We start from the raw sequence: 27,411 nt of genomic DNA on the forward strand, positions 1-27,411 counted from the left end.
CACATACTAACTTTCAATGATGTATCCACTGACGGAGTAAAGTATACAGTGGGATATAGATCAGCTGCAGAAATGGGCAGAGGAATGGCAGAGGGGGAGCAGCAGATGTGGCTGTGGTAGCGGGTCTGGGTCAAGATGTGGAGCAGATGTGGCTGTGGTAGTGAGTCTGAGCAGATGTGGCTGTGGTAATGGCTGATGCAGTTTAACCCGAACAAAAGTGAGGTGTTGCACTTTGGGAGGTTGAAAGTAAGGGCAAAGCATACAGTTAATGGAAAGATCCATAACAGCATTGATATACAGGGGAATCTTGGGGTCCAAGTCCATAGCTCCCTGAAAGTGGATAGAGTAGTGAAGACATTGTATGGTATAAGGAGATGTTGAACACATTTGGATTATTTTCACTGGAGAGTCAGAGGCAACGGGGAGACATGATAGCAATATAGAAAAGTATGAGGGGCATAGATGGCGGAGACAGCCAGAATCTTTATCCCAGGGTGGAAATGTCACAGGTTAAAGTGCTCAGCTTTAAAGTGAACAGGGCAAATTTTAAAGAAGATGTACAGGGCAACATTTTTACAGAGTGGTGGGAGCCTGGAACACGCTGCCAGGTGTGGTGGTGAAGGCAGTTGTGATAGTGAAGTGTAAGAGGCTTTTAGATAAGCACATGGATATGGAAGGGTGTGGATCACTTTCAGGCAGATGAGATTAATTTAGCTTGGCATCATGTTCGGCAAGGACATTATAGACAATAGGTGCAGGAGGAGGCCATTCCGCCCTTCGAGCCAGCACCGCCATTCAATGTGATCATGGCTGATCATTCTCAATCAGTACCCCGTTCCTGCCTTCTCCCCATACCCCCTCACTCTGCCATCCTTAAGAGCTCTATCTAGCTCTCTCTTGAATGCATTCAGAGAATTGGCCTCCACTGCCTTCTGAGGCAGAGAATTCCACAGATTCACAACTCTCTGACTGAAAAAGTTTTTCCTCATCTCAGTTCTAAATGGTCTACCCTTTATTCTTAAACGGTGGCCCCTTGTTCTTGACTCCCCCAACATTGGGAACATGTTTCCTGCCTCTAACGTGTCCAACCCCTTAATAATCTTATACGTTTCGATAAGATCTCCTCTCATCCTTCTAAATTCCAGTGTATACAAGCCTAGTCGCTCCAGTCTTTCAACTTATGACAGTCCCGCCATTCCGGGAATTAACCTAGTAAACCTACGCTGCACGCCCTCAATAGCAAGAATATCCTTCCTCAAATTTGGAGACCAAAACTGCACACAGTACTCCAGGTGCGGTCTCACTAGGGCCCTGTACAACTGCAGAAGGACCTCTTTGCTCCCATACTCAACTCCTCTTGTTATGAAGGCCAACATTCCATTGGCTTTCTTCACTGCCTGCTGTACCTGCATGCTTCCTTTCAGTGAGTGATGCACTAGGACACCCAGATCTCGTTGTACGTCCCCTGTTCCTAATTTGACACCATTCAGATAATACTCTGCCTTCCTATTCTTACCACCAAAGTGGATAACCTCACACTTATCCACATTAAACTGCATCTGCCATGCATCCGCCCACTCACACAACCTGTCCAAGTCACCCTGCAACCTCATAGCATCTTCCTCACAGTTCACACAACCACCCAGCTTTGTATCATCTGCAAATTTACTAATGGTACTTTTAATCCCTTCATCCAAGTCACATTGTGGGCCGAAGGTCTTGTTCCTGTGCTATACGTTGTTTACGTTGGGCAAGGAAACTCTAAAACAATGCAACAAACAACCTTTAGTATTTTTAACTTGTGGCAATGGTAATAAATTTATTGCTATTCAAAATAACTTTTATTTTTTTAAATCCTGCAGGAAAATATTGCTGTTATTGCGAGTCTGAAACTCACTAACTCCGTTTCCCTCACTGCCAAATTGTATTTATAACATGATTTTCTATACATAAGATTTTTAAGGAATGGTGTTGCAGCAGAACTATTTGTACTTACACTTTAACGAGATATACAACAACTAATTCCAGGACTCATTCCATGACGTCTGGATGGATCAAAGGAGAAAGTGGTGGGGGTGTGAAGAGCATGGTCACTCTCTGCTTCCATCTACAGTGCAAGGTAAGCCTAGTAGCCATGTTTCCTGCCAAGAAACGCGAGGGGATGAACGAAACATGGAACTCTCTTGAGAGGGAGGTGTTGAACTTAGGAGCAGCTGGGAACATAGCTCTGGATTTACCCAGATGGGCTGCTGGCAGGTTGCCAATGGGGGGTAGCAGATTCAAATTGTGAATAATCTGGATCACACCCACCCTTCCAATTGTAGGAGAATCAGCGGTTGTGTATGCAAGCAAATTGCCGAGCTGCAGGCGAGCCACAGAATCTCTGCCATGGTCCTGAAGGAACGGACACTTTCGTCTGTAGCTATTTGGGGGATTTGGGGAAAAGTAGTTAAACTCAAGTTGTGCTATAAGTTCGGCACAGGATCAAAGAGCGTAGGCACAGTGGAATTGGAAGCCAGCTATCATTTATGAATTGAAGATAAGCACAAAGTGCTGGAGCAACTCAGCAGGTTAGGCAGCCTCTCTGGGAAAAAAGGATGGATGACATTTCAGGTCGGGTAGCTTTTAAAGAGGGGTCCCAACCCGAAATGTTGCCCATTTTTTTTTCTCCAGAGATGTTACCTGACCTGCTGAGTTACTTCGGCACTATGTGTCCATCTTTGGTATAAACCAGCATCTGCAGTTCATTTGTAAATCAATTGTGAACGCGCTGGTGCGACTGTAGGTTGGCCAATCGAGTGAACCCTTTCCCACACACGTTGCAGGAAAAGGGCCTCTCCCCCGTGTGAATCCGCCGGTGCACCAGCAGACTGGACGAGCAGGTGAATCCTTTCCCGCACACTGCGCAGGAGTACAGTCCCTCTCCGGTGTGAACCCGCTGGTGTCGCAGTAGGATGGATGAGGAGATGAACCCCTTGCTGCAGACGGAGCAGGAGAAGGGCCGCTCCCCGGTGTGAACCCGGCGGTGGACCAAGAGGCTGGACGAAGAGGTGAAGCCCTTACCGCAAGCAGGGCAGGAGAATGGCTTCTCCCCAGTGTGAACCCGCTGGTGCGTCAGCAGGCTGGACGACTGAGTGAACCCCTTCCCACACACGGAGCAGGAGAACGGCCGCTCCCCGGTGTGGACCCGCTGGTGGATCAGCAGATGGGAGGACTGAGCGAACTCTTTCCTGCACATTGCGCAGGAGAACGGTCTTTTGCCAGTGTGAACTCGCTCGTGCACCAGGAGATGGAAAGAGCGAGTGAATCCCTTCCCACACACAGAGCAAGTGAAAGGCCTCTCCCCGGTGTGAACGCGCTGGTGTGTCAGCAGTTGCGATGACTGGTTGAATCCTTTCCCGCACACAGAGCAGGTGAATGGCCATTCACCTGTGTGGACTCGCTTGTGGACCTGCAGCTTGGATGAGTGGGTGAAGCTTTTCCCACACACGGAGCAGGTGAAAGGCCTCTCCGTCGAGTGAATCTGCTGATGTCTTCGCAAGTACTGTGAGCTTTTGAAACTCTTTTCACATTTGGAGCAATTGAATGTTCTTTGATCGGTGTGGACCTGGTGATGCGCCTTTAGCTTGGATGACTCCGTGAATCCCTTCCCACACATGGTGCAGGTGTATGGCCTCTCCCCAGTGTGAATCCTCTGGTGCGCCAGCAGGTGGGACGAGCGTGTGAATCCCTTCCTGCACACGGAGCAGGTGAATGGCCTCCCTTTGGTGTGAGTGCGCTCACTAGTTTCCAGTTGGGTTGGGAAATTGAACACTTTCCCACAGTCCTCATATTCACACTGATGTTCCATGATCTGAGTGATCCGTGACTCTCCACGTTGGATGATCAGTTGGAGACTTGTCTGCAAACAAAACAGGTACACAATCTCTCCTTGATGTTAAATCGGGCTGCATTTATTAATGTCCACTGAGCGTACTGAGTTTCTCTCACTCCGTGTGTGTCCCTTTTCCTGTGATGTTACAGTTGTGCTCAGGTTTCATTGTCGCATTTGCAAATCCTCCATTGAATATCCCCTGTGAAAGACATTTTCAGAAGTCATTGTCATGCATACATGAAAGGAATCAGATCAGGCTCTACTTCTTCTTTCCTTATTGGACACGCTTTTGTCTCCTTTTGACCTACAGCCTTTGTCACTTACTCCACACGTCTGTCGATCGACCCCTGCTCACCTGTATCCAACTGTCACTTGCCAAGCTTTGCCCCACCCTCACCTCTCTTGTCCAGCTTTCTCCCCCCTACTCCAACCGTCAAAAGAAGGGCCCCAAACTTAACTCTCTGGAATGTCTTGTGCATCCTCTCCAAAATATCCACATTCCTTCTTGTAATTTGGCAACCAGAACCATACGCAGTACTCCAAATATGGCTCACCAAAATCTTGGTTTATTTAGTTTAGAGATACAGCTCGGAAACAGGCCCCTCAGCCCAACCGTCCACGCCAACCAGCGATCCCCACACATTAACACCGTCTGACACACAGTAGGGACAATTTACATTTATAACAAGCCAATTTACCTACGTACCTGTATGTCTTTGGAGTGTGGGAGGAAACCAAAAATCTTGGCAAAAACCTATGCAGGTCACATTGTCAGGATCGAACCTGGGTTTCTGGCGCTGCAAAGCAGCAACTCTACTGCTGCACCACTGTGCCTGCCCTAATGTCGTGTAAAGCTGTAACATGACTTCCTGATTCTTATACACTACCTCCTGACTGACGAAGGCAACCATACCATGTGCTTTCTTTCCTACTTCTTGTGTGACCAGGTGTGACAGAGGTTCATGTGCATCTCCTCTAACCTCTTCTACTGCAACCAGTATTCACGATGTGACCGTTTCACCAAACACGTGCTCAGTCCACTAAGGCCCATTGGATATCCCAGTTGCCAACCAGTTTAAATCTCCTTCACTTGTCCATACTGACTTGTTGTCCTGGGCCTCCATTGCCAGATTGAGGTCAAGCGCAAACAAGAGGAACAGCCGCCTTATATTCCGCTTGGGTAGCTTGCAACCCAATGGTATGAAAATTGAATTCTCCAATTTTAGGTAGCCTGTAACAACATCCCCCCTCCCCTCCTGTGCTCCAGCTGGACTCATACCTATTTCTCTCCTCCTTCCTCCATCCACCTACATTCCTTTCTCTGGATTCACAACTCTTCAATCCTTTTGTCTCACAACTTTTAAAATAATCTTTGGCCCTTAATGCTGTTAAGAGCTCTTCCATTAGTTAAACTCTTTCCCCTTACATTCGACCGACCAAGTATAACACCTCACACTTGTTTTTGTTTATTTTCCCTGCCCCTCTGATATTGGTCTCTCAATGGTTATCAAACAACGTAGGTTTCCCCCCTGCGACCAGTCACCATTTCACCTCCATTCGCTGACTCTCCCACCAGTCCTTCCGCTTTGTGATTTAGAGACACTCCCTGGTCAATTTCCCTTGATTTGAGGACACTCCCTGGGGGCGACGCGAGCTGAGTATGTGGGCTGAGTATGCGCGCTGGGCTCCAGCAGTTGCTGGTGAATCCCCCGAGAGAGCGGAAAGGGGGTGGGGGGGGGGCATTCATTATTTATTTGCTTTAGGGTTCCGAGAATGAGATGGTCAGTTTAAAGCTGCCCCCTAGGGCACACATCAGCGTTTGTGAAGCCGACCATCCCTCCCACCTCGCGCTCTTACCTGCGACGCGCCTGTCTCTCGTCCCGGTCTACGCATGCCCAGACCACGACACTCGAGTGAATGACGTGAGACTGAACCAATGAAAAACGGAGTAGAAGGAAGGGTGGTCCTCTGACCCAACGCAGGGAAGAGGGGCGGGGTTAGACGGTCTGAGCCCGGATCGCCTTGTTGTGTCAAACCCTTGCACGATTCTGAATCATGTTGGACCGGCAGATCTCTCGGTTGCCAAACACTTTAATTTCCCTTTCCATTCTCACTCTGTCCTTTCTGTCCTAATCAGTGTGAGGCTACACGCAAATTGAAGGAGCAGCATTTCATATTTCGCTTGGGCAGTTTACAGCCCAGTGGTCTATTGATTTCTCAAACCGCAAGTAACCCCGACATTCCCTCTCTCCATCCCTCACCCACCCAAGTCGTACCAGCTTGAGTCGTCAGGTTGAGATTGTTCATTGCACTCGTTCTTACCTAGCAAACAGATATTTTGCAAAAAGGGCTATAAGCTTTTAGTTTAGAAGGATGAGAGGGGATCTTATAGAAACATATAAAATTATAAAAGGACTGGACAAACTAGATGCATGAAAAATGTTCCCAGTGTTGGGCGAGTCCAGAACCAGGGGCCACAGTCTAAGAATAAAGGGGAGGCCATCTAAAACTGAGGTGAGAAAAAACTTTTTCACCCAGAGAGATGTGAATTTGTGTAATTCTCTGCCACAGAGGGCAGTGGAGGCCAAATCACCGGATGGATTTAAGAGAAAGTAAGATAGAATTCTTCGGGGCTAGTGGAATCAAGGGATATGGGGAGAAGGCTGGCACGGGTTATTGATTGTGGACGATCGGCCATCATCACAATGAATGGCGGTGCTGGCTCAAAGGGCCGAATGGCCTCCTCCTGCACCTATTTTCTATGTTTCTATAGCAATGGCCTGTTTCCTTTATCATCGTTACTTTTTTACATATCTTTTATTCATTTGTTCTATATCTCTCGTTTCCCTTTCCTTTGATTCTCAGTCTTGTGAGATGCAAATTTGAGTGCTCACAATTACGATGCTCGAGACAATCTAGAGAAACAAGTATTTTATTTGCAAGTCTGCAGAGTTGGGTGCCTTCCCTCTCAAGACACACCGAGGTCGGGAAAATCCCTTCTTTTTATTCACTTCACTTTACAATTGTCACATCCTAAATTCCTCCCCTTCGGGCTCCTTCCAATCGGAGCACTGAGGTGCACAATCTAACGACACCGCCCCTGTTGCCTCCCACATCATACATCGCATGTACATTTAAATGAGGCATCTTGTCATGCGGGGCGTTTTTGCAATATTCATTCATCTCATTAGGCAGGCACAGTACAGAGTAGTTCATGCCCTCTCCCCTAGTGCTCTCGTCATCTTGCCCTCTCTCCTAGTTCTTTGGATATCTTGCCCTTATCCTCGGAATGTCACTATTTATTCTTTGGTTATCTTGCCCTTATCCTTGGAACGTCACTAGTTCCTTGGATATCTTGCCCTCTCCTTGGAATGTCACTAGTTCCTTGGATATCTTGCCCTTATCCTCGGAATGTCACTATTTATTCTTGCGGTTCTTAGTCACGTCAGCTATTTCTCATGGTCCTTAGTTTAAATCAATTAACCCTTTTTACTTCTTTCTCACAATCCACCCTTTTTCTTATGCCACGCTGCTTTGATTTATACTATTTCCTCCTTTTCTAGTGCTAGCAGCAGAGTCTTTGCCTCTCTATATTCCTCCTGCTGGTCATACTGTACTCTACAGGCCATCATGGCGATGTCGTTCTTTGTCAGGGCTGTCTCTATCAATCGCTGAGACAACCCCCGTATGCAGGGAATGATACAACATCCGAATAGACACATCAACCCCATCACAACTACCACTGATGTTAGGGCTGATGTAAAGATGTGCTTCCATTTCCCAAACCAGGAGTCTAGAAACTTAGTCCAGGAGGTGTCTACTCCTGAGTTCTCGGCCAATTCGATAGACAGGGAGGTGAGACTCGCTAGGGCTCTTGACACAGACCCATCAGGAGCAGTGTTGTTGGGGATGTACGTGCAACATTGTTCCCCAAACATCACACACACCCCCCTTTTCTCAGCCAGGAGCATGTCCAAGGCCATGCGATTTTGCCAGGCCATCAGGCTGGTAGCTGTCAATTGTTCCGCTAATCCTTCAACCGCATCTCGAGTGTAATTTATAAAGCGTTGTTGATTGTAGTATAGCACCTCCCCCATTTCCTGTCCATCTGGGTTATATCTTGTATAGCACTCAAATCCCTCCTCCCCGAGGGGAATGGTGAATGGGGGGGGGGTCGAGGGTCTTCCCTTCAGCCCTTCGTGTTGTTGTTGCTAGCCGGGAATAGGTAATGGTAGCTCTGGCAGGTCTCATTCTTTGGTACCAGAAGAGTATGGAATTCGTGAATAGTTGTAGTATACATGACATAGCCCCAGGTGTCCTATTCCAATTCAGGGGAAATGGTACGGGGACCAGCTGAGGCTTAGCTCCGGCGCAGGCGTAGCAATTGGTTTGTTGCATACTTCTGGCCGTGTACATCATCCAGGTAAGCCAGGTGTTGGTTCCCTTTCCCCCTGTTGGTATTCCCTCCCCATACAATTGCATTAATTCTATTTCTCCTGTTACTATCATTATATTTAAATCCTTAGGCTCATACTCCGTGGTGACATTGCTGACTACAGGTAGTGCTGGGGTAACCCAGGGATCCCTACTCTGACTGTCTTCTATCTGGAACATTCCCCCCTTATCCTCATATTTTACCATATATCCGTCCCGTTCTACCTTTATTTCAAACCTCAGGCATGCGTCCTTCCCTGTTCTATCTGCACATATCCAATACCTACCACTTTCCTTCATTTGAACCCTCTGTATGCTTACATATACACGTCCTGGCAATCCCTCATTTGGGTTTTGACATACTCTCCACCTATCAGTTTGATAGGTGGGCTTATGCCACCTCTCTCTAGATGAAGTGAATACCTCGTGCCAATTTTTACAGGGATGGGTGCATACATACATCCTATGACCACACCACCATTTTCCTTCACATACATCAAATGGGATGGTGGTGGCCCTTCTATTCTGTGGTATAGTTATTTTTATGCATGTTACATTACTCACAACCTGGATAACCACCCAGCACCCGATCCACCAGCACAAAGTCTTCATTTTCCGTGCGGGGTCTTGGTGAATACCAAAGTCAATGGCTCCTTTCCTCCACGTGCCGTCTACGGGCTGATATTGTCTGGTGGGGCCTCCACGGGACCCTTAAATCGACTTGCGTGTGTCCACCCTTTTTCTTTTGTTCGTACTGCTGTCTCGGTGGTTAATAACACAAGGTAGGGTCCAGTCCACCTAGGTCGCAACTTTTCTTCCTTCCACGTTTTTATTAGTAACCAGTCTCCAGCCTTGACTGAGTGAATCGGAAAATCCAGTGGCGGGCTCTGGGCCAATAATCCTTTAGTTTTTAGTTCTGCAAGGGATTGGGATTCTGCCAGTAAATAGTTCCTGAAGAACACGTCGTTCCCTGGTATTGTTGGGATCCTTTCTATCTTTCCTAAGTACGGGAGCCCGAATAACATTTCATATGGGGATACCCCTATATCTTTCCGAGGTGCCGTTCGGATTCTTAACAAGGCTATCGGAAGGCACTTAGTCCAGGGGAGTCTCGTTTCCTCTACTAACTTGGTGATTTGGGTCTTTAAGGTGCCATTCATTCTTTCCACCTTTCCGGAACTCTGGGGATGCCATGGTGTATGCAATTTCCAATCAATCCCTAATGCTTCACATATCATTTTATGTGTTTTGGAGGCAAAATGGTCCCTCTATCTGAGTCTTATGTTTCCACAATCCCATATCTGGGTATAATTTGCTCCAATAATACCTTGGCTACCGACTGTGAGGTGGCAGTTACTGTAGGGAATGCCTCTACCCATCTAGTGAAATGGTCTACTACCACTAACAGGTATTTCCATCTCTGTATCCGGGGCAACTCGGTGAAGTCTACCTGTATTCTTTGGAAGGGCCTTATTGCCAATGGTTGTCCTCCTCCTGGGACTGCTCTCATGATTTTTTTGTTGATCCGCTGACATATTACACAACCCCCTATGACTTGTTTGGCCATGGTATACATCCCACGGCAAGCGTAGGTCCTGAGGAGGGTATCACAGAGGGCTTGGGTTCCCCAATGGCTTTGCCCATGCAGCCTCCCTAATAACTCCCTTATAATTTCTTTGTTCAATAGCTGCTTTCCATCCGGTGTCCACCATTTCCCATTTGGGGTACGCCGGGCTCCCATTTCTCTCATGTGTTCCTGCTCTTTTTCACCAAAGATAGGTATCTTTTCCTCTGGTTCCCTTAAAGGTATCAGTGACATCATTTCTACCGTCTGATCTGTGGCTGCTCTCTTTGCCACCTCATCCGCTGCCCTATTTCCTCGGACTTCCAGGGTGTTACCCTTCTGATGCCCTGCCACATGTGCTATGGCTACCCGTTCTGGTTTCTGCAAGGCCTCCAGTGTCTGTCCTATCAATTGCTCATGCGCTAATTCTTTCCCCCGAGCTGTTATCATTCCTCGCTCTTTCCAGATCTTCCCAAAGGTGTGTACTACCCCAAAGGCGTATTTTGAGTCGGTATACACTGTTCCTTCCTTTCCCTCCAATAGTTCCAAAGCTCTCATTAGTGCATATAATTCACAAGATTGGGCTGACCAACTATCAGGCAGCCTGCCACTTTCAATTTCCTCCATAGTTTCCCCATTCACTATACCGTATCCACTATGTCTTTTTCCATCTATACAGAGTATACAACTGGACCGCTACTCTTCCCTCTACCGGTGCTGTGCCTATTCCCAATTGTATTTGTAAATCTCTGCCCATTAAATTTACGCCAGCCTGGGGTACTAAGATCAGGTCCTCTACCGCCTCCCGGTTTTCATACCTTACATTCACTCCTCCTATCTCGGGAGCTACCATCACAGTTCCCCCTACCCCGGTTATTTTACTCTCCTTTGTCCTGCCTCCGTACCTGTTGGTACTTTGGTCACACTTGATCGCTCCGCTCCTGAATCTACCATGAACACCGTATCTTCTCCTTGGGGTCCTATTTTTAAATTTACCAGGGGCTCCCTTCTATAGTCCCTCGACCCCAAGGACGAGAACCCCTGACCCCCCCTATTCATTTTCCATCATACTGTACGTGCGGGACTCCGCTACAAGCTCAGGGCACTCCCTTTTGAAGTGTCCTTCCTTATTACAAAAATAACATTTTGAAGGCCCTGTCCTCCAACCTTGTCCCATACCCGTATTTCCCCGGCCCTTGCCGTAACCTTCTCCATATCCCCCTCTTCCACGGCCTCTGCCGCCTCCTCTTCCTCTGCATTGGGCGTAACTCCCCCGCCGTCCTGTACCTCCCTGTTCCTTGTCTACTACTTGCTTTACTGCCTGTAACATAATCTTTGCCTTTCCCTTCTGTTTCTCCTCATCCCTCCGCACGTACACTTTCTGGGCCTCCGTAAGCAACTGAGGTAGTGATCTCTCATTCCAATCATCCATCTTTTCTAACTTTTTCCTCACATCAGGCCAGGATTTAGTCACGAAATTGGCCCTGAGCAGTTGTTGTCCTGCCTCTGATGCCTGCTGATTACATGCCTGTGTTTCTGTGTTGCTGTCTCCCTCATACTCCTCATTTGCTGCCTGACGGGTCCCATAAATCTTTCTGTCCCTGAGGTCCCTGTCCTGCAGCCTTTTGATGTCTGCTTCTAGTTCCCGTGCTTCTTGCTTCATCCTTTCCTTTTCCCGCTGCCCCCTTCTCTGTCTATATTCCTTTATGTCTTGCTCATCGTTCCAAGTTGTGACTTCTCCCTCTATCTCCACTATTCCCTTTTACCAAAGGGCACTGCTTTGTTCCGTCCTGGCTGGAATAGGGAGGGGGATACCCAGGGTCCCATAGGCTGGGGTACAGAGTTGATTTTTTTTCTCCTGAAGCTCCTGACTTTCATGCTGTTTTGGGGGTCTTTCACCCTTGTTTGGGGTGGTATTCTTTTCCTGCTATGCTTTCCTCAGCCTTTCTCCTTCTATTCTAAACAATTTAAGTACGTCTAGTTATTTTTCCTTTTTCGTTACTCGGGTTTCTGATTTATCCTTAGGCTTATAGTTCTTAATTAACACTCCCATTTCATCACACATATTTATATCAAAATATAAATATATCAACATTTATATCAAAATTTATATCATATTTATATCATTCCGTGGGCCATTTCGTAACCAATTCATATCATATCATATCATATCATATCATATATATACAGCGCGGAAACAGGCCTTTTCGGCCCACCAAGTCCGTGCCGCCCAGCGATCCCTGCACACTAACACTATTAACACTATCCTACACACTAGGGACAATTTTTACATTTACCCAGCCAATTTACCTACATACCTGTACGTCTTTGGAGATTGGGAGGAAACCGAAGATCTCGGAGAAAACCCACGGAGGTCACGGGGAGAACGTACAAACTCCTTACAGTACAGCACCCGTAGTCAGGATCGAACCTGAGTCTCCCGCGCTGCATTCGCTGTAAAGCAGCAACTCTACCGCTGCGCTACCGTGCCGCCAATTGTTTCGTTTTTTTTTTTCCATTTCTCAGTGTTTTTTTAAAAATATCCTCTTTGGATACGGGGAACTTCCTACTTAGTAGTTCAACTGCAGTTATTTTATTCATTGTATTCGTCTTATATTATTTTATTCATTGTATTCGTCTTATATTATGTTAGTGCACTTGGTCAGTCAGTTTAAATGCAGTCCTTGTTCTCACTCCGTTCCGTCTCTATAGTCACTATGCTACCTATTACGCTATTTCTATCTTCTATAGTTCTACTATATTCCTTTAATATTTATTCTGAGGCATCGGCAAGCCTGTGATTCCTGTGATTCTTTCAGGATTTATTCTTCGCTTTCCCCTTACAAGCATAACAACTTTCCTCCAGATTAGGGGAAGCTTTTGAATTAACAAACACATTTAATGCATGCCGTACTCAATCCTCATCGGAGCCCAGTCGTGGCCACCAGACTGAACTCCCTTTTATTGGTTCCTTTGGCCAATCAAAATAACAGAACTTAATAATTTTTGTCTTCTCCAATCCCTGGGTTTTCCCTGCCCCCAATGGCTCAGCATTCGCCCCAACGGACTATCAGGCGGAATGCGGGGGTTGGGCTTACCGCCCTTCCCCTCCCTTTTGGGCTTTCCGTTTTCACTGCCCATCCTCCCGATCGGAATTCCCCTCCGATCATTTATTCTCCCGATCGGAATTCCCCTCCGATCTTAGCTGTAATCGCCCGAGTAGTACTTAATAGTCAGTTTTCTTACCCGGGTCTTGTGCACAAGAATCACTCGATTTAGCTCCTCGCGATTTCCTGGTCCTCCCACTTGTTTCTCGAGTCTCTGGTCCAGGTATCACTCGCTCAAACCGCTGACGGCAAGCAAGGAGTCTGAGACCGCTGAACTCAGCGGGGTGCACCGTCCCTTCTTCCGTATACTCCCGTCAGCCGGCCGGAGTGGCGATCCCGGACGAGCCCCCAAGCTGTGAGATGCAAATTTGAGTGCTCACAATTACGATGCTCGAGACAATCTAGAGAAACAAGTATTTTATTTGCAAGTCTGCAGAGTTGGGTGCCTTCCCTCTCAAGACACACCGAGGTCGGGAAAATCCCTTCTTTTTATTCACTTCACTTTACAATTGTCACATCCTAAATTCCTCCCCTTCGGGCTCCTTCCAATCGGAGCACTGAGGTGCACAATCTAACGACACCGCCCCTGTTGCCTCCCACATCATACATCGCATGTACATTTAAATGAGGCATCTTGTCATGCGGGGCGTTTTTGCAATATTCATTCATCTCATTAGGCAGGCGCAGTACAGAGTAGTTCATGCCCTCTCCCCTAGTGCTCTCGTCATCTTGCCCTCTCTCCTAGTTCTTTGGATATCTTGCCCTTATCCTCGGAATGTCACTATTTATTCTTTGGTTATCTTGCCCTTATCCTTGGAACGTCACTAGTTCCTTGGATATCTTGCCCTTATCCTCGGAATGTCACTATTTATTCTTGCGGTTCTTAGTCACGTCAGCTATTTCTCATGGTCCTTAGTTTAAATCAATTAACCCTTTTTACTTCTTTCTCACAGTCTGAAGAAGGGTTTCTACCCAAAACATCACCTATTCTTTTTCTCTAGAGAAGCTCCTCAACAACTTCTCCTTTGACTCCTCCCACTTCCTCCAAACCAGAGGCGTGGCTATGGGCACTCGCATGGGCCCTAGCTACGCCTGCCTCTTTGTTGGGTACGTCGAACAATCCCTGTTCCAGACGTACACTGGCCCCATCCCCGAACTCTACCTCCGCTACATCGACGACTGCATTGGTGCTACCTCTTACACCCATGCAGAACTCACTGACTTTATACACTTCACCTCCAATTTCCATCCTGCCCTTAAATATACCTGGACTATCTCTGACATCTCCCTCCCGTTTCTGGACCTCACCATCTCCATCACAGGAGAAAAACTAGTGACGGACATTTATTACAAGCCCACCGACTCGCACAGCTATCTGGACTACACTTCTTCCCACCCGGTCCCCTGCAAAAAGTCTATCCCCTACTCCCAATTCCTCCGTCTACGCCGCATCTGCGCCCGGGATGAGGTGTTTCACACTAGGGCTTCCGAGATGTCCTCGTTTTTCAGAAAACGGAGCTTCCCCTCCTCCATTATAGATGAGGCTCTCACTAGGGTCTCTTCTACATCCCGCAGCTCCGCTCTTGCTCCCCATCCCCACACTCGCAACAAGGACAGGATCCCCCTCGTTCTCACCTTCCACCCCACCAGCCAGCGGATCCAACATATTATCCACCAACATTTCCGTCACCTACAACAGGACCCCACCACTGGCCATATCTTCCCATCCCCTCCCCTCTCTGCGTTCCGCAGAGACCGTTCCCTCCGCAACTCCCTGGTCCACTCGTCCCTTCCTACCCAAACCACCCTAACCCCGGGCACTTTCCCTTGCAACCGCACGAGATGCAACACCTGTCCCTTTACCTCCCCCCTCAACTCCATCAAAGGACCCAAACATTCTTTCCAGGTGAGACAGAGGTTCACCTGCACCTCCTCCAACCTCATCTATTGCATCCGCTGCTCTAGATGTCAACTTATCTATATCGGCGAAACCAAGCGCAGGCTCGGCGATCGCTGCGCTGAACACCTGCGCTCGGTCCGCATTAATGCAACTGATCTCCCGGTGGCCCAGCACTTTAACTCCCCCTCCCATTCCCAGTCTGACCTCTCTGTCATGGGCCTCCTCCAGTGCCATAGTGAGGCCCGCCGGAAATTGGAGGAGCAGCACCTCATATTTCGCCTGGGCAGTTTGCGGCCCGGTGGTATGAACGTCGACTTCTCCAACTTCAGATAGCTCCTCTGTCCCTCCCTTCCCCTCCTCCTTCCCAGATCTCCCTCTATCTTCCTGTCTCCACCTATATCCTTCCTTTGTCCCACCCCCGACATCAGTCTGAAGAAGGGTCTCGACCCGAAACGTCACCCATTCCTTCTCTCCCGAGATGCTGCCTGACCTGCTGAGTTACTCCAGCATTTTGTGAATAAATCGATTTGTACCAGCATCTGCAGTTATTTTCTTATATATAGCTGTCTGACCCGCTGAGTTACTCCAGCTTTTTGTGTCTATCTTCGGTTTAATCCAGCATCTGAAGTTCCTTCCTACACACATGTACAGCTCATGTAATGTAGCTGTCAGCAGATGAAACTCTTGGAGGTATTAAATTTTGCAAGATGTATTAGTGATAAAGAGACCCAAACAACTGCAAATGCTGGAATCCTGAGTAAATCACAAAGACCTGAAGGAACTCAACAGGTCAGGCAGTATCTCTGGAAGGAATAGACAGACGACATTTTGGACCAGGGCCCTTCTACAGACTGATTGGAGTGACTTTGTGACCAATAATGGTGTCAATGTTTACAGGAGAATGTAAAATGAGGTTGAGGTGAAAAAAAAGATCAGCCATGATAAAACGTGGGAAGAAGGGTCTGAACCCGAAACGTCACTCATTCCTTCTCCCAGGATACTGCTTGTTCCATTGAATTAGTCCAGCATTTTGTGCCAAGCCATGATTGAATGGCAGTGTAGACTCGTTGGGCCATGTGACCTAATTGTGCTCATGACTGGTGTGGGGGAGGGAAAGTGAAAAAGTAAAATGGAATAATTTAGGATAGTCAGGCAATACACAAGAGCAGTAATAAAGGTAGAAGCATGGAATTGCAGATGCTGGTATACAGAAAAAGTGCCGAAGTAACTCAGCAGGTCAGGCAGCATTCCAGGAGAACATGGATAGGTGACGCTTTGAGTTGACCGACCGGTGGCCCTCACCTCGGTTGTCATGAAATGCTTTGAGAGGCTAGTCAAGAAGCACATCTGCGCCCTCCTTCCTCGCAACATGGACCCACTACAGTTCGCATACCGTCCGAACAGGTCCACGGATGATGCGGTCTCCCAGGTTCTACACACCGCTCTCTCTCATCTGGACAGCCAGGGGGGCTATGTGAGGATGCTGTTCATTGACTTTAGTTCGGCATTCAACACAATAGTCCCCAGCAGACTGGTTGAGAAGCTGCTGGAACTGGGGCTTAGCACCCCTCTGTGTGCCTGGGTCCTGGACTTTCTCACTGCCAGGCCCCAAGTGGTCAGGATGGGGGAACACACATCTAGCTCCCTCACCCTGAACATAGGATCCCCCCAGGGCTGCGTCCTTAGCCCCCCTACTGTACTCCCTGTACACACATGACTGTGGGGCCAGGTTCAGCTCAAACTCCATCATCAAGTTTGCTGATGACACTGTGGTGGTGGGCCGGATCTCCAACAACGATGAGAAGGCATACCGGGAGGAGGTGGCTGATCTGGCACTCTGGTGTCAGGACAATAGCCTCCTCTTGAATGACACTAAAACAAAGGAGCTGATTGTGGACTTCAGAAGGGCTAAACATCCAAGGACGTACACGCCACTGGAGATAAATGGGTCTATTGTGGATAGGGTGAGCAGTTTTAAATACTTGGGAGTCCGCATCGCAGAGGATCTGACGAGGGCAACGCACATTGCCGCACTGGTGGGTAAGGCTAAGCAGCGCCTTTACCACCTGAGACAACTGAGGAAATTCAGAGTGTCTCTGAGGATCCTTCATTGCTTCTACTCTGGGGCTGTAGAGAGCATCCTGTCCGGCAACATTACAGTCTGGTTTGGGAACAGCTCTGCCCAGGACAGGATGGCCCTGCAGAGAGTAGTGCGTTCGGCAGAACGCACCATGGGAACTACACTCGTCCCCCTGCAGGACCTATACATCAGGAGTGCAGATCCAGAGCAAGCAAGATCATGAGGGACCCCTGCCACCCCAGTAACGGACTGTTCCAGATGCTACGATCAGGCAAACGCCTCCGCTGTCACACTGTGAAAACGGAGAGGATGAGACGGAGCTTCTTCCCACAGGCCATCAGGACTGTCCACTTTTATAACCCCAGAGACTAAATTTTTGTCGACACTAATAGTAACTTATTAACTTTATTTATATGCTGTAACTGTAATTCTTTTTGTGCACAACCCGCAGGCATTGCCACTTTCATTTCACTGCACATTGTGTATGTGACAAATAAATTTGACTTGACTTGACTTGACTTCTTCAGATTTAATAAAGGTTCCCTTTTAATCCTCTCTTTCTTTAATTTAAAGGTGTAACCATGGGCTCTTGCATGGGTCCAGCTAGGCCTGCCTTTATGTTCGGTACATCAAGCAGTCCTTGTTCTAACCGTACACTGGCACCATTCCCTACCTCTTTCTCTGCTACATAAACAACCGCATTATGGATGCCTCCTTGTTGATTTCATTAATTTACCATCAACTTCCAGCCTGGCCTTAAATTCCTTCGGATAATCTCTGAATATTCTGTTACCTTTCTTGATATTTCTGTCTCCATCACAAGGGACAGACTATAGACTGACGTCTACTACAAACCCACCAACTTCCACAGTTGTCTGGACAACACCTCCATCCACCTTGCCTCTTGCAAATACGCAATCCCCTACTCTCAATTTCTCTGTCTCTGCTGCAACTGCACCGAAGATGAGGCTTACCTGGACATCTAAGATGTCCTCTTCCTTTAGTAAACATGGTTTTCCAGTGAGGGGTCCTTTCATAAAAGGACCACTCAACCACATCTCCTCCGCTTTCTACAGTTTTGCACTCTCAGAAGGAATAAGAACAAGTTTCTTCTGGTCCTCATCTCCCCCCGCCCCCCCCACCCCCGCCTCCGTATCCACAATATAATCATCCATCATCTCCAATGTAATCCCACCACCAGTCACATCTTCCCATCCCTACCACTTTCCACCTTCTGCAAAGACTGCTTCTTCCACAACTCCTTGTTTCACTCCTCCCTTCCTAGCAAAACTACCCCCTCCCTAGGTACTTTCTCCTGCGGTTATCTGCAGGAGATGTGATGCCCGATTGTATACCTCCTCCCTCACATCAATCCAGGGACCCCAGCACACCTTCCAGATGAGACACAGGTTCATGTGTACCACATCTAACCTTATTCACTGCATTTGGCACTTCCAATGCAGCCTTCATTACATCAGCGAGACCAAGCATCGACACGGAGATCGTTTCACTGAATACTTGCTCTCAGTCTGCCAAGCCCGTTTGGATCTTCCAGCCGTTCAACATTTTAATTCCAATTCCCATACTGATCTCCTCCATTGCCAGATTGAGACCTATGCAAACTGGAGGAACAGCACCTCATATTCTGCTTAGGTACCTTGCAACCCAATGGTATGAACATTGAAGTCTCCAGATTTAGGTAACTAACCTACAATGCTCATGCCCCCCCCCCACCCAATTTCCTCCTCTTCCCTGTGCACCATCTGGACTCTCCTGCATTTTTCCCCTTCCCCCAATATTCTTTCCTCTGGCTTCATAATTCACACCTCTTCCATCCTTATACTCATACCTTTCATCTCTGGGCTTTGTCCAACCATCTGCCTATCAAAACCCCCCTCAATCGTCAGGCTTTGTCCTGCCACTCACCCCCCCCCCCCCCCCCCAATCACAATCGTTCTGAAGAAGGGTTCCGACTCGAAATGTCACCCATCCATGTTCTACAGGGATGCTGCCTGACCCACTGATTTCCTCCAGTGCTTTGTCTTTTTTTGGAAATGAACATCTGCAGTTCCTTTTATCTCAGTCTTAAAGGAATCCCAGGAGGTGTGCGTATAGATTGCAAACAAGTGGGAATGCTGTGAATAAAACAATGGACAGGACAGGAACAGGTCGTTCACCCCCCCAATGTCCATGCCGAAAATGATGCCAAGCTAAACTAATCTCCTCTGCCCGCACGTGATCCATGTCCCTGCATATCCGTAAGCCTATCTACAACTTCTTAAACAGATCATGCAATATCTGTGGAAAAAACGATAACATTTCAGTTCGAAGACTGTTCCCATACCTACTCCTAACTCTAACCCTTTGTCAGGTTGCTAAGTATGTCCATTTGTTTCCACTTATATTTCAGCACCTACACTTAAAAAAACAAAACACTTTTCAATATTTTTTATTCCCTGAAGTGCATCACTCAGCTCTCCATGGGAGGGTGGGGCAAAAAGGTGAAACACATTATGATTTTTAAGAGACCGTCAAGGTGAATGAAAAGCCACATAAAGAGATGGAAAAATAGAAATATTGAAAGGGTTACTGTGCAGAAACAATTAGGCCATCGAATCTTTGCCTAATTGGAGGAACTGGCCATTGCGCCGCCCTTTCCCGCGTTTCTGCAATTTATTCTCCCTCATTTGACAATTGAATCCCTAGTTGAGGGCTCCAACTCATTCTTTTCTAGCCTGCCGCCACAATAAAAGAGGCTGTAAATCACAGCCTGTTAAAAAAAAATGTGTACACCCCGATATCAATGTTAAGACCATGTCCGCTAGTTTTAGAGGGGCTCAGTCAAGGACATGTCTTAAGTGTGTATCGAATCTGCTGTCAATATCTTTATGAAACTATGGGAGAGTTTGTTTTATCACAACTATGGAAGAGTTTGCGGTTTCAGCGGCAAAGTTGCGTGGCTGACAGAGCTGCAGCCTCACAGCGCCAGATAATGACTCAATCCTGACTTTGGATGCTGTCTGCAAGGAGTTTGCACATTCTCCCTATGACCGCCTGGGTTTCCTCCGGATGCTCTGGTTTCCCCTTGCATTCCAAAGACGTGTGGGTTTGTAGGTTATTTTGGCCGCTGGAAATAAGCGAGTTCGGAATCTCGACCGCGTATGCGCAGGTCATAGGTCACGAGCGTTAAACATTCTCGCCGGCTGAGCTGCTGCATATATACAGTCCTGCGTTTCATCCGTATTTTCCAGTTTTGCTTCTTCGAGGTAAGAAAATACTGGTTTCAAAACTATTAATTAGGCATATTTATGGTTAATTTGTACAAAACGATGCTGATTTAGTAGGTTTTATTGCTTTATGCTTCGGTGAGTGAGAGAGATCATGACAATTTTCTTTTGCATTGTAAATTGTACCGGAGCTGCTCCTCAAGCGGGAATATGTCGCACTTCTCAAACCATGAGTTATTCTTGGTTTTCTCAATCGTTCTTGGATTGTCAGCGATGCAAAAGGAAAACAAACGTTTGAGTGAATGAATTGCTGCTTTGTGCGGGTGGTGGCTACAGTCCGGAATGTCAATGGATGACCACTGTAAACTTGAAGCTGCTGTTCATGCAGCGATTAGACAACTGCAGAAGTTAGCATCTAGCAGAACGGTTTGTCTAATCAAACCCTCCCTAAAATATAGCCCAGAAACACATCACTCCGGTAGACACAAAATGCAGGAGTAACTCACCAGGGCAGGCAGCATCTCTGGAGAGAAGGAATGGTTGAAGTTTCAAGTTGGGAACGTCTCGACCTGAAAGGGTCGAGACCCTCCTGAGACGCTCCCAACCTGAAACATCAACCATTCCTTCTCTCCAGAGATGCTGCCGGTGAGTTACTCCAGCATTTTGTGTCTACCAGAGTGATGTGCTTCTGGGTGGATATTATAGGGAGGGTTTAATCAGACAAACTGCTCCGCTGGATGCTGACCTCTGCAGCTGTCTAATCGCTGCACGAACAGTAGCTTCAAGTTTACAGTGGTCATCCATTGACATTCTGGACTGTAGCCACCGCCTGCACAAAGCAGCAATTCATTCACTCAAATGTTTGTTTGTTTTTTGCATCACCGACAATCCAAGACGATTGAGAAAACCAAGAATAACTAATGGTTTGGGAAGTGTGACATATTCCCACTTGAGGAGCAGCTCCGGTACAAGTTACAATGCAAAATTGTCACGATCTCACTCATTCACCTCAGCATAAAGCAATAAAACGTACAAAATCATAATAGTTTTGTACAAATTAACCATAAATACACCTAATTAATACTTTTGAAAGCAGTATTTTCTTACCTCAGACGCCAAACTGGAAAATACGGATGAAACACAGGTCTGTATACACGCAGCAGCTCAGCCGGCGAGAATGTTTAGCGCTCGTGACCTGTGCATGCGCGGTCGAGATACCAAACTCGCTTCTGGGCCCATGTTCAGGGAGAGGATAAGAAAGTAGGATCACATAGAACTAGCGTAAACGGGTGATCAATGGTCAGTGTGGACTCGAAGAGCTGAAGGGGCTGTTTCCAGGTTGCATTTCAAAACTCTGTAACTTTGTACGTTGAAAGTTTTCTTTCTATAAAGTAATGCAAATTTGTCTTGCGTTATTATGGACTTCCATCAATGTTCAGTCTTTGTGACTTCAATTCCTATTTTTGAGATAAAGAATCAAATACACATCATTAAAACAAAACATTTTTAATACCTGTACAGTATTGAATAAATCCTCTACCTGACCTGGAGTTGTGTAATATCAACAAAATCAAAGCTCATCTCTCAAGAAGATCATGGGTCTGCTGTGGATGTGATTAACTGCCATAATTGCATTAGAATAAAATCACTTGTGAACCCTTTGGTGTGACTGTAAATTGGACAACTGAGTAAATCCCCTCCCACAGATGGAGCAGGAGAATGGCCTCTCCCCACTGTGAACTCGGCGGTGCACCAAAAGGCTCGATGAGGAAGTGAATCCTTTCCCACACACAGAGCACGAATACGGTCTCTCTCCTGTGTGGACTCGTCGGTGCACTAGGAGACTAGACGAACAAGTGAATCCCTTCCCACACACGGAGCAGGAAAATGGCCGCTCTCCGGTGTGGACCCGCTGGTGGATCAGCAGATGGGAGGATTGCGTGAACCCTTTCCCACAAACGGAACAAGAGAACGGTCTTTTGCCGGTGTGAACCCGCTCGTGCACCAGGAGGTTGAACGAGCGAGTGAATCCTTTCCCGCACACAGAGCAAGTGAAAGGCCTCTCCCCGGTATGAATCCGCTGGTGTGTCAGCAGGTCAGATGACTGGTTGAAACCCTTCCCGCACACGGAGCAGGTGAACGGCCATTCACCCGTGTGGACTCGCTCGTGCACCAGAAGTTTGGATGAGTGGGTGAAACCTTTCCCACACACAGAGCAAGTGAAAGGCCTCTCCGTGGTGTGAATCTGTTGATGTCTTCGCAGGTACTGTGAGCTTTTAAAACTCTTTTCACAATTGGAGCAATTGAATGTCCTTTTATCAGTGTGGACCTGGTGATGCGCCTTTAGCTTGGACGACTCAGTGAATCCCTTCCCACACACGGTGCAGGTGTAAGGCCTCTCCCCGGTGTGAATGCGCTGGTGTGCTAGCAAGTGGGATGAACGTGTGAATCCCTTCCCGCACATGAAACAGATGAATGGCCTCTCCTTGGTGTGTGTGCGCTGATGAGTTTCGAGTTGGGAAGGGTAATTGAATCCTTTCCCACAGTCCACACATTTACAGGGATTCTCCATGGTCTGATTGTCATGCGGACTCTCTGAATCAAATGAGACTTTGTCCCCACACAGAACATGTATTGAGTCTCTCCTGTGTATGATTTTTTCAGCCTGTGTAAATGGTTGAAGGTCCAGTCACAATCACCATGCTGGCACACTCTGGTCTTGGTTCTTTAGCAGCCAGGCAAGTTTTAAATCTTTTTCATGGAATACAGAGATGTTTTTTTCTTTTAAAATAAAAACTATGATATTCAAATGTCTTGAATGACAGTCAATAATTGATGCAAAGTTTGGTCTGAGTTTGCGAGCTGCAAATCCGTTACTGACAATACCCTGTAAAACAGTTTACAAAAGCCATTACTAAGGACATGATCAAACCTCAGAATAAATAGAGGTCACGAGGTTTGGGGCGTGGTGATAACTGCGCAAAGATAGGTGATTCAATGAGTACTTCAATCATGTTATTTTTATTTCACATTTGTTCTTGAGAATAGAGAGGTCTGAGTGTGCAGGTACAAGGTGTCCCAGGAGAATGAACTTCTCCTGGACCACCCATATTGAAGCAACGACCAAGAAACCATACCAATGCCTGTACTTCCTGAGAAGGCTCAGAAAGTTTGTCATGTTCCCTGCAACTCTCACCAACTTCTACAGATGCACCATAAAAAGCATTTTATCAGGAAGCATCACAGCTTGGTTTGGGAACAGCTCCATCCAAGACCGCAAGAAATTGCAGCGAATTGTGGACTCAGGCCAGACCATCAGACAAACCAACCTCCCGTCTATTGACTCCATTTATACCTCGCACTGCCTCGGCAAGGCCAGCAGGATAATCAAGGATGAGTTGCACCCTGGTCACTCCCCTGTCCCATCAGTCAAATGGTATAGAAGTATGAAACGCACATCACCAGATTCAGGTACAGTTTCTTCCCAGCTGTTATCAGGCAACTGAATCATCCTACCACGAGAACATTTTAAAAATATCTGTGCAGTATTTAATAAATTCTCTACCCGACCGCGAGAGCAGTCCTGAACTACAATTTACCTCGGACTGTCCTGGATCGGACTTTGCTGGCTTTACCTTGCACAACACTATTCGCTTATCATGTATCTGTACACTGTAAATGGAGTGATTGTAATCATGTATTGTCTTTCTGTTGACTGGTTAGCACCCAACAAATGCTTTTGACTGTACCTCAGTACAGGTGGCAATAAACCTAACCGAACTGGACCGAATGCAGGACGTTTAATGGACAGTGTGATAAAGGGAGCATTTGGCACATTTGCCATCATTGGGTATAAAAGTATGGCACATGAAGTATGATGCAGCTATACAAGTAGTCAGTGAGATCAACTTAGAGTACTGTGTGCAGTTCTAGTCACCGAGCTATAGGGAGAATATCGTAAAGTTGGAAAGGGTGCAGAAAAGATTCACCGGAATGCTACCCGGACTTGTGGACTTGATTTTTTGGAAGAGGTGGATAGGCTGGGACTTTGTTCTTTGGAGGGTAGGAGACTCAGAGGTGACCTTATTGAGATGTCCAAGATCATGGGGTATGGATAAAGTGAACACTTAGTATTTTCCCCCGGGTCGAGGAAACTAGAAAGCATATGCTTAAGGTGAGAGGGGAGAGATTTAAGAGAGGCCTCAGTGGCAACTTTTTCCACTCACTAGGTAGTCTGCATCTGGAATGAGCTACCAGAGGTAGCGAGAGAATCGAATACAATTACAACTTTGAAGAGATCTGCACAGATATGTGGATAGAAAGGGTTTAGAGGGATTTGGGACAAATATGCACAAATGGGACTTGCCCAGAATGCCAATGGTCTGTATGGACAAGCTGGTCAAAGGGTCTGTTTCCATGCTGTTTTGCTCTATGATTAAGCCCAGAAATTTATGTGTGAGATGGAACTGCAGATGCTGGTTTAAACCAAAGATAGACACACAAAATTGGAGTAATTCAACAGGACAGGCAGCTTCTCTGGAGAGAAGGAATGGGTGATGTTTCAGGTCAAGACTATTCTTCAGAAGAAGTCTGAAGAAGGATCGCAACCCAAAGAATTTATGTCAGCCAACCATGAGCCAATGCGTCTCGACTGTAGAATAAATCTGTCAGCTGTTATGATTTTATTCATGGTCTGCTGCTGCTGTTCCGGTGTACCTATTATCTTTTCTCTTGTTGGCAGATGTTGTGCATTTGGATGGTGCCATCAGAGTGACTCACTTAAGTAACTTCAAAACATTTTGTAGATGGTGCACACAGTCACCCCTGGGAGCTGATGGTAGAGGGAATAGATTGTTTATTGGGGTAATTGGAAGCAAGAAGGCTCAGATAAATCAGGGCCAATAATAGGGCAGCACAGTGACATGGCTGTTGAGTGGCTGCCTTACAGTGCCAGAGACCCCGGTTCGATCATGACTACAGGTGCTGTCTATACACAGTTTCTATGTTCTCCCTGTGACCACATGGGATTTCTCCAGGTAGTGTGGTTTCCCGCTGTTGTGATATTGCAAGGACTACTTTGTGTATCACAAGGACTACTTTGTGTGCCCGTGTAGCAATATGTATATATGAGAACGAGGTGTTCTTTGTGGGCACTCTGGTTCCAGGTGGCCGTGGAACAAACAGCCTGGATTTAAGCTCCAGCAATCTAACCTTTTAAACACGTGTACTTGAGGTCAGTCCAGAGTCCTAACAAAGGTATAACAGATTCCGGACCACGAAATACAACATGGTGGAAGCGGTGGGATGATTTAGCCCTAGAACAGTAAAGAAAAAAGACCCAAACAAAAAAAGGTAGAAAAAAAAGATGAATGCTTTCCAGCTCCATAAGGGATGCGAGGAATTCATCTCGACGGGGCCACTATATATATCTATAATTACCTGATAAAAAGTCAGCACCGAGCTACCGACGGGACGCTGCAAGCAGCTGAGGGTGGTGTGTGAAGGCCCACATCGCGCCCCAGCCCTATGCAGGCCCGAGTTCGGAAACCCTGCGCATTTTGACAATTCGGTCAAGAGACAAGACTTGAAACCATTGCACATTGGACAGAAGGTCCGGGTTCTGGATCAAGCGACTCATGTCTGGATACCAGCAGAAGTGAGATCGATCTGTGACGAACCCCAATCAAGATCTTACATCATTGAAGCACCGAATGGAAACAGATTAAGACGGAATCGAGTGCAGTTGAGAGATGTTCCACCACTGGAGAAACCAGGCTTTGGTCCCCGCTGCGACAGCAACAGGACGGAGACCAAATATGTAGAGGAGGAACTACTGGCACATAATGCTGATGGAGATTATGTGACACGTTCAGGACGTGTCAGTAAGAAACCTGCACGTTACCATTGATAATTGTTACTCGTGCAGAATTATGGTGTGTATAAAAAAACATTGGTGTTTAGAGTTTGTTTGTTAAATATATTTTTTAGTTTATATGTGGCAGCGACTGACTAGCAGTCTGTCCGTCTTTTTTTTGTTGAGTGTCGGTGTTGGGATGATTTTTATATATATTTTTTGGTTGTGTATGTGTGGGAGGGGGTGGTGGTGTGTGGGGGGTGGGGGTGGGTGTGGGTGGGTGGGTGGGTGTGGGGAACTTTTCTCTTCCTCACGGCGCGGGGTGCGGCTCGGCTGCGGGGCCTAACATCCCCGGTGCAGCTCGGCCGCTGGACTTTACATCCCGGTGCGGCTGGCCGCTGGACTTACTTCGCCCGGTGCAGCTCGGCTGCGGGACTTAACACCGCCCGGTGCAACTCGACTGCGGGACTTAACACCGTCCGGTGCAACTCGGCTGCGGGGCTTAACACCGTCCGGTGCAACTCGGCTGCGGGATTTAACACCGTCCGGTGCAACTCGGCTGCGGGATTTAACACCGTCCGGTGCGGCTCGGCTGCGGGACTTTTCACCGCTGGTGCGGCTCGGCTGCGGGACTTAGCTGCGCAAGGCTTGGTCGCGGGCCTTTCATCGCCCGGTTCGGCCGCGAGACGTTTCAGCGCCCGGTGCGGGGACTGTGCGGGTCGGTCGGGGACGAGCTGTCTGTCCGTGGGCGTGGGGAAGAGAGGGGAAGTTTTGTTGCCTCCATCACAGTGAGGGGGTGTTTGGAGTCACTGTGATGGACGTTTGTGTTGGGGTTATGTGTCTTGTGTTCTTTTTTTTTTTCTATGACTGCTATGTAGTTTTGTTCGGTACTTCGGTACCGAACGACAAATAAAGCTCTGTTATACTGTTATACTGTTATAAGACAAGGGGGATGTTGTGATATTGCAAGGACTACTTTGTGTATCACAAGGACTACTTTGTGTGCCCGTGTAGCAATATGTATATATGAAAACGACGTGTTGTTTGCGGGCACTCTGGTCCAGTTAGCCGTGGAATAAACAGCCTGGATTTAAGGTCCAGCATTCTAACCTTTTAAACACGTGTACTTGTGGTCAGTCCAGAGTCCTAACAAAGGTAAAACAGATACCGGACCACGAAGTACAACACCTCCCACACTCCAAAATCGCACAGGTTTGTAGGTTAATTGGCTTCGGTAAAATTGTATATTGTCCTAGTGCATCGGATAGGGGTGATCACTGGTCGGCCTGGACTCAGTGAGCCGAAGAACTTGTTTCCATGTTGTATCTCCAAAGTCTAAAGATAACGTCAGGCATGCAGGTTCACTGAGAA

At 47.2% G+C, this 27,411-nt stretch overlaps 1 protein-coding gene across 2 annotated transcripts in view; it reads right to left on the reverse strand.

Annotated features, from left to right (window-relative positions):
* Window positions 1-1,808: 1,808 nt before the first annotated feature.
* LOC144601114 (uncharacterized) overlaps window positions 1,809-27,411 on the reverse strand; it is a 552,083-nt gene continuing 526,480 nt past the window's right edge. The window contains exons 1-2 of one of the 2 annotated variants that reach the window (XM_078413065.1): window positions 5,732-5,752; window positions 1,809-4,073 (exon numbers count right to left, since the gene is read on the reverse strand). In XM_078413065.1, coding sequence (XP_078269191.1) covers window positions 2,756-3,850 — 1,095 coding nt within the window. In that variant the 5' untranslated portion in view covers window positions 3,851-4,073; window positions 5,732-5,752 and the 3' untranslated portion in view covers window positions 1,809-2,755. Of the gene's footprint in view, window positions 4,074-5,731; window positions 22,667-26,641; window positions 26,651-27,411 lie in introns of those variants that run through there. The other variant, XM_078413066.1, reaches the window with a different exon arrangement.

The sequence above is a fragment of the Rhinoraja longicauda genome, chromosome 16 (assembly GCF_053455715.1).
Source record: "Rhinoraja longicauda isolate Sanriku21f chromosome 16, sRhiLon1.1, whole genome shotgun sequence".
Classification (NCBI taxonomy): domain Eukaryota; kingdom Metazoa; phylum Chordata; class Chondrichthyes; order Rajiformes; family Arhynchobatidae; genus Rhinoraja; species Rhinoraja longicauda.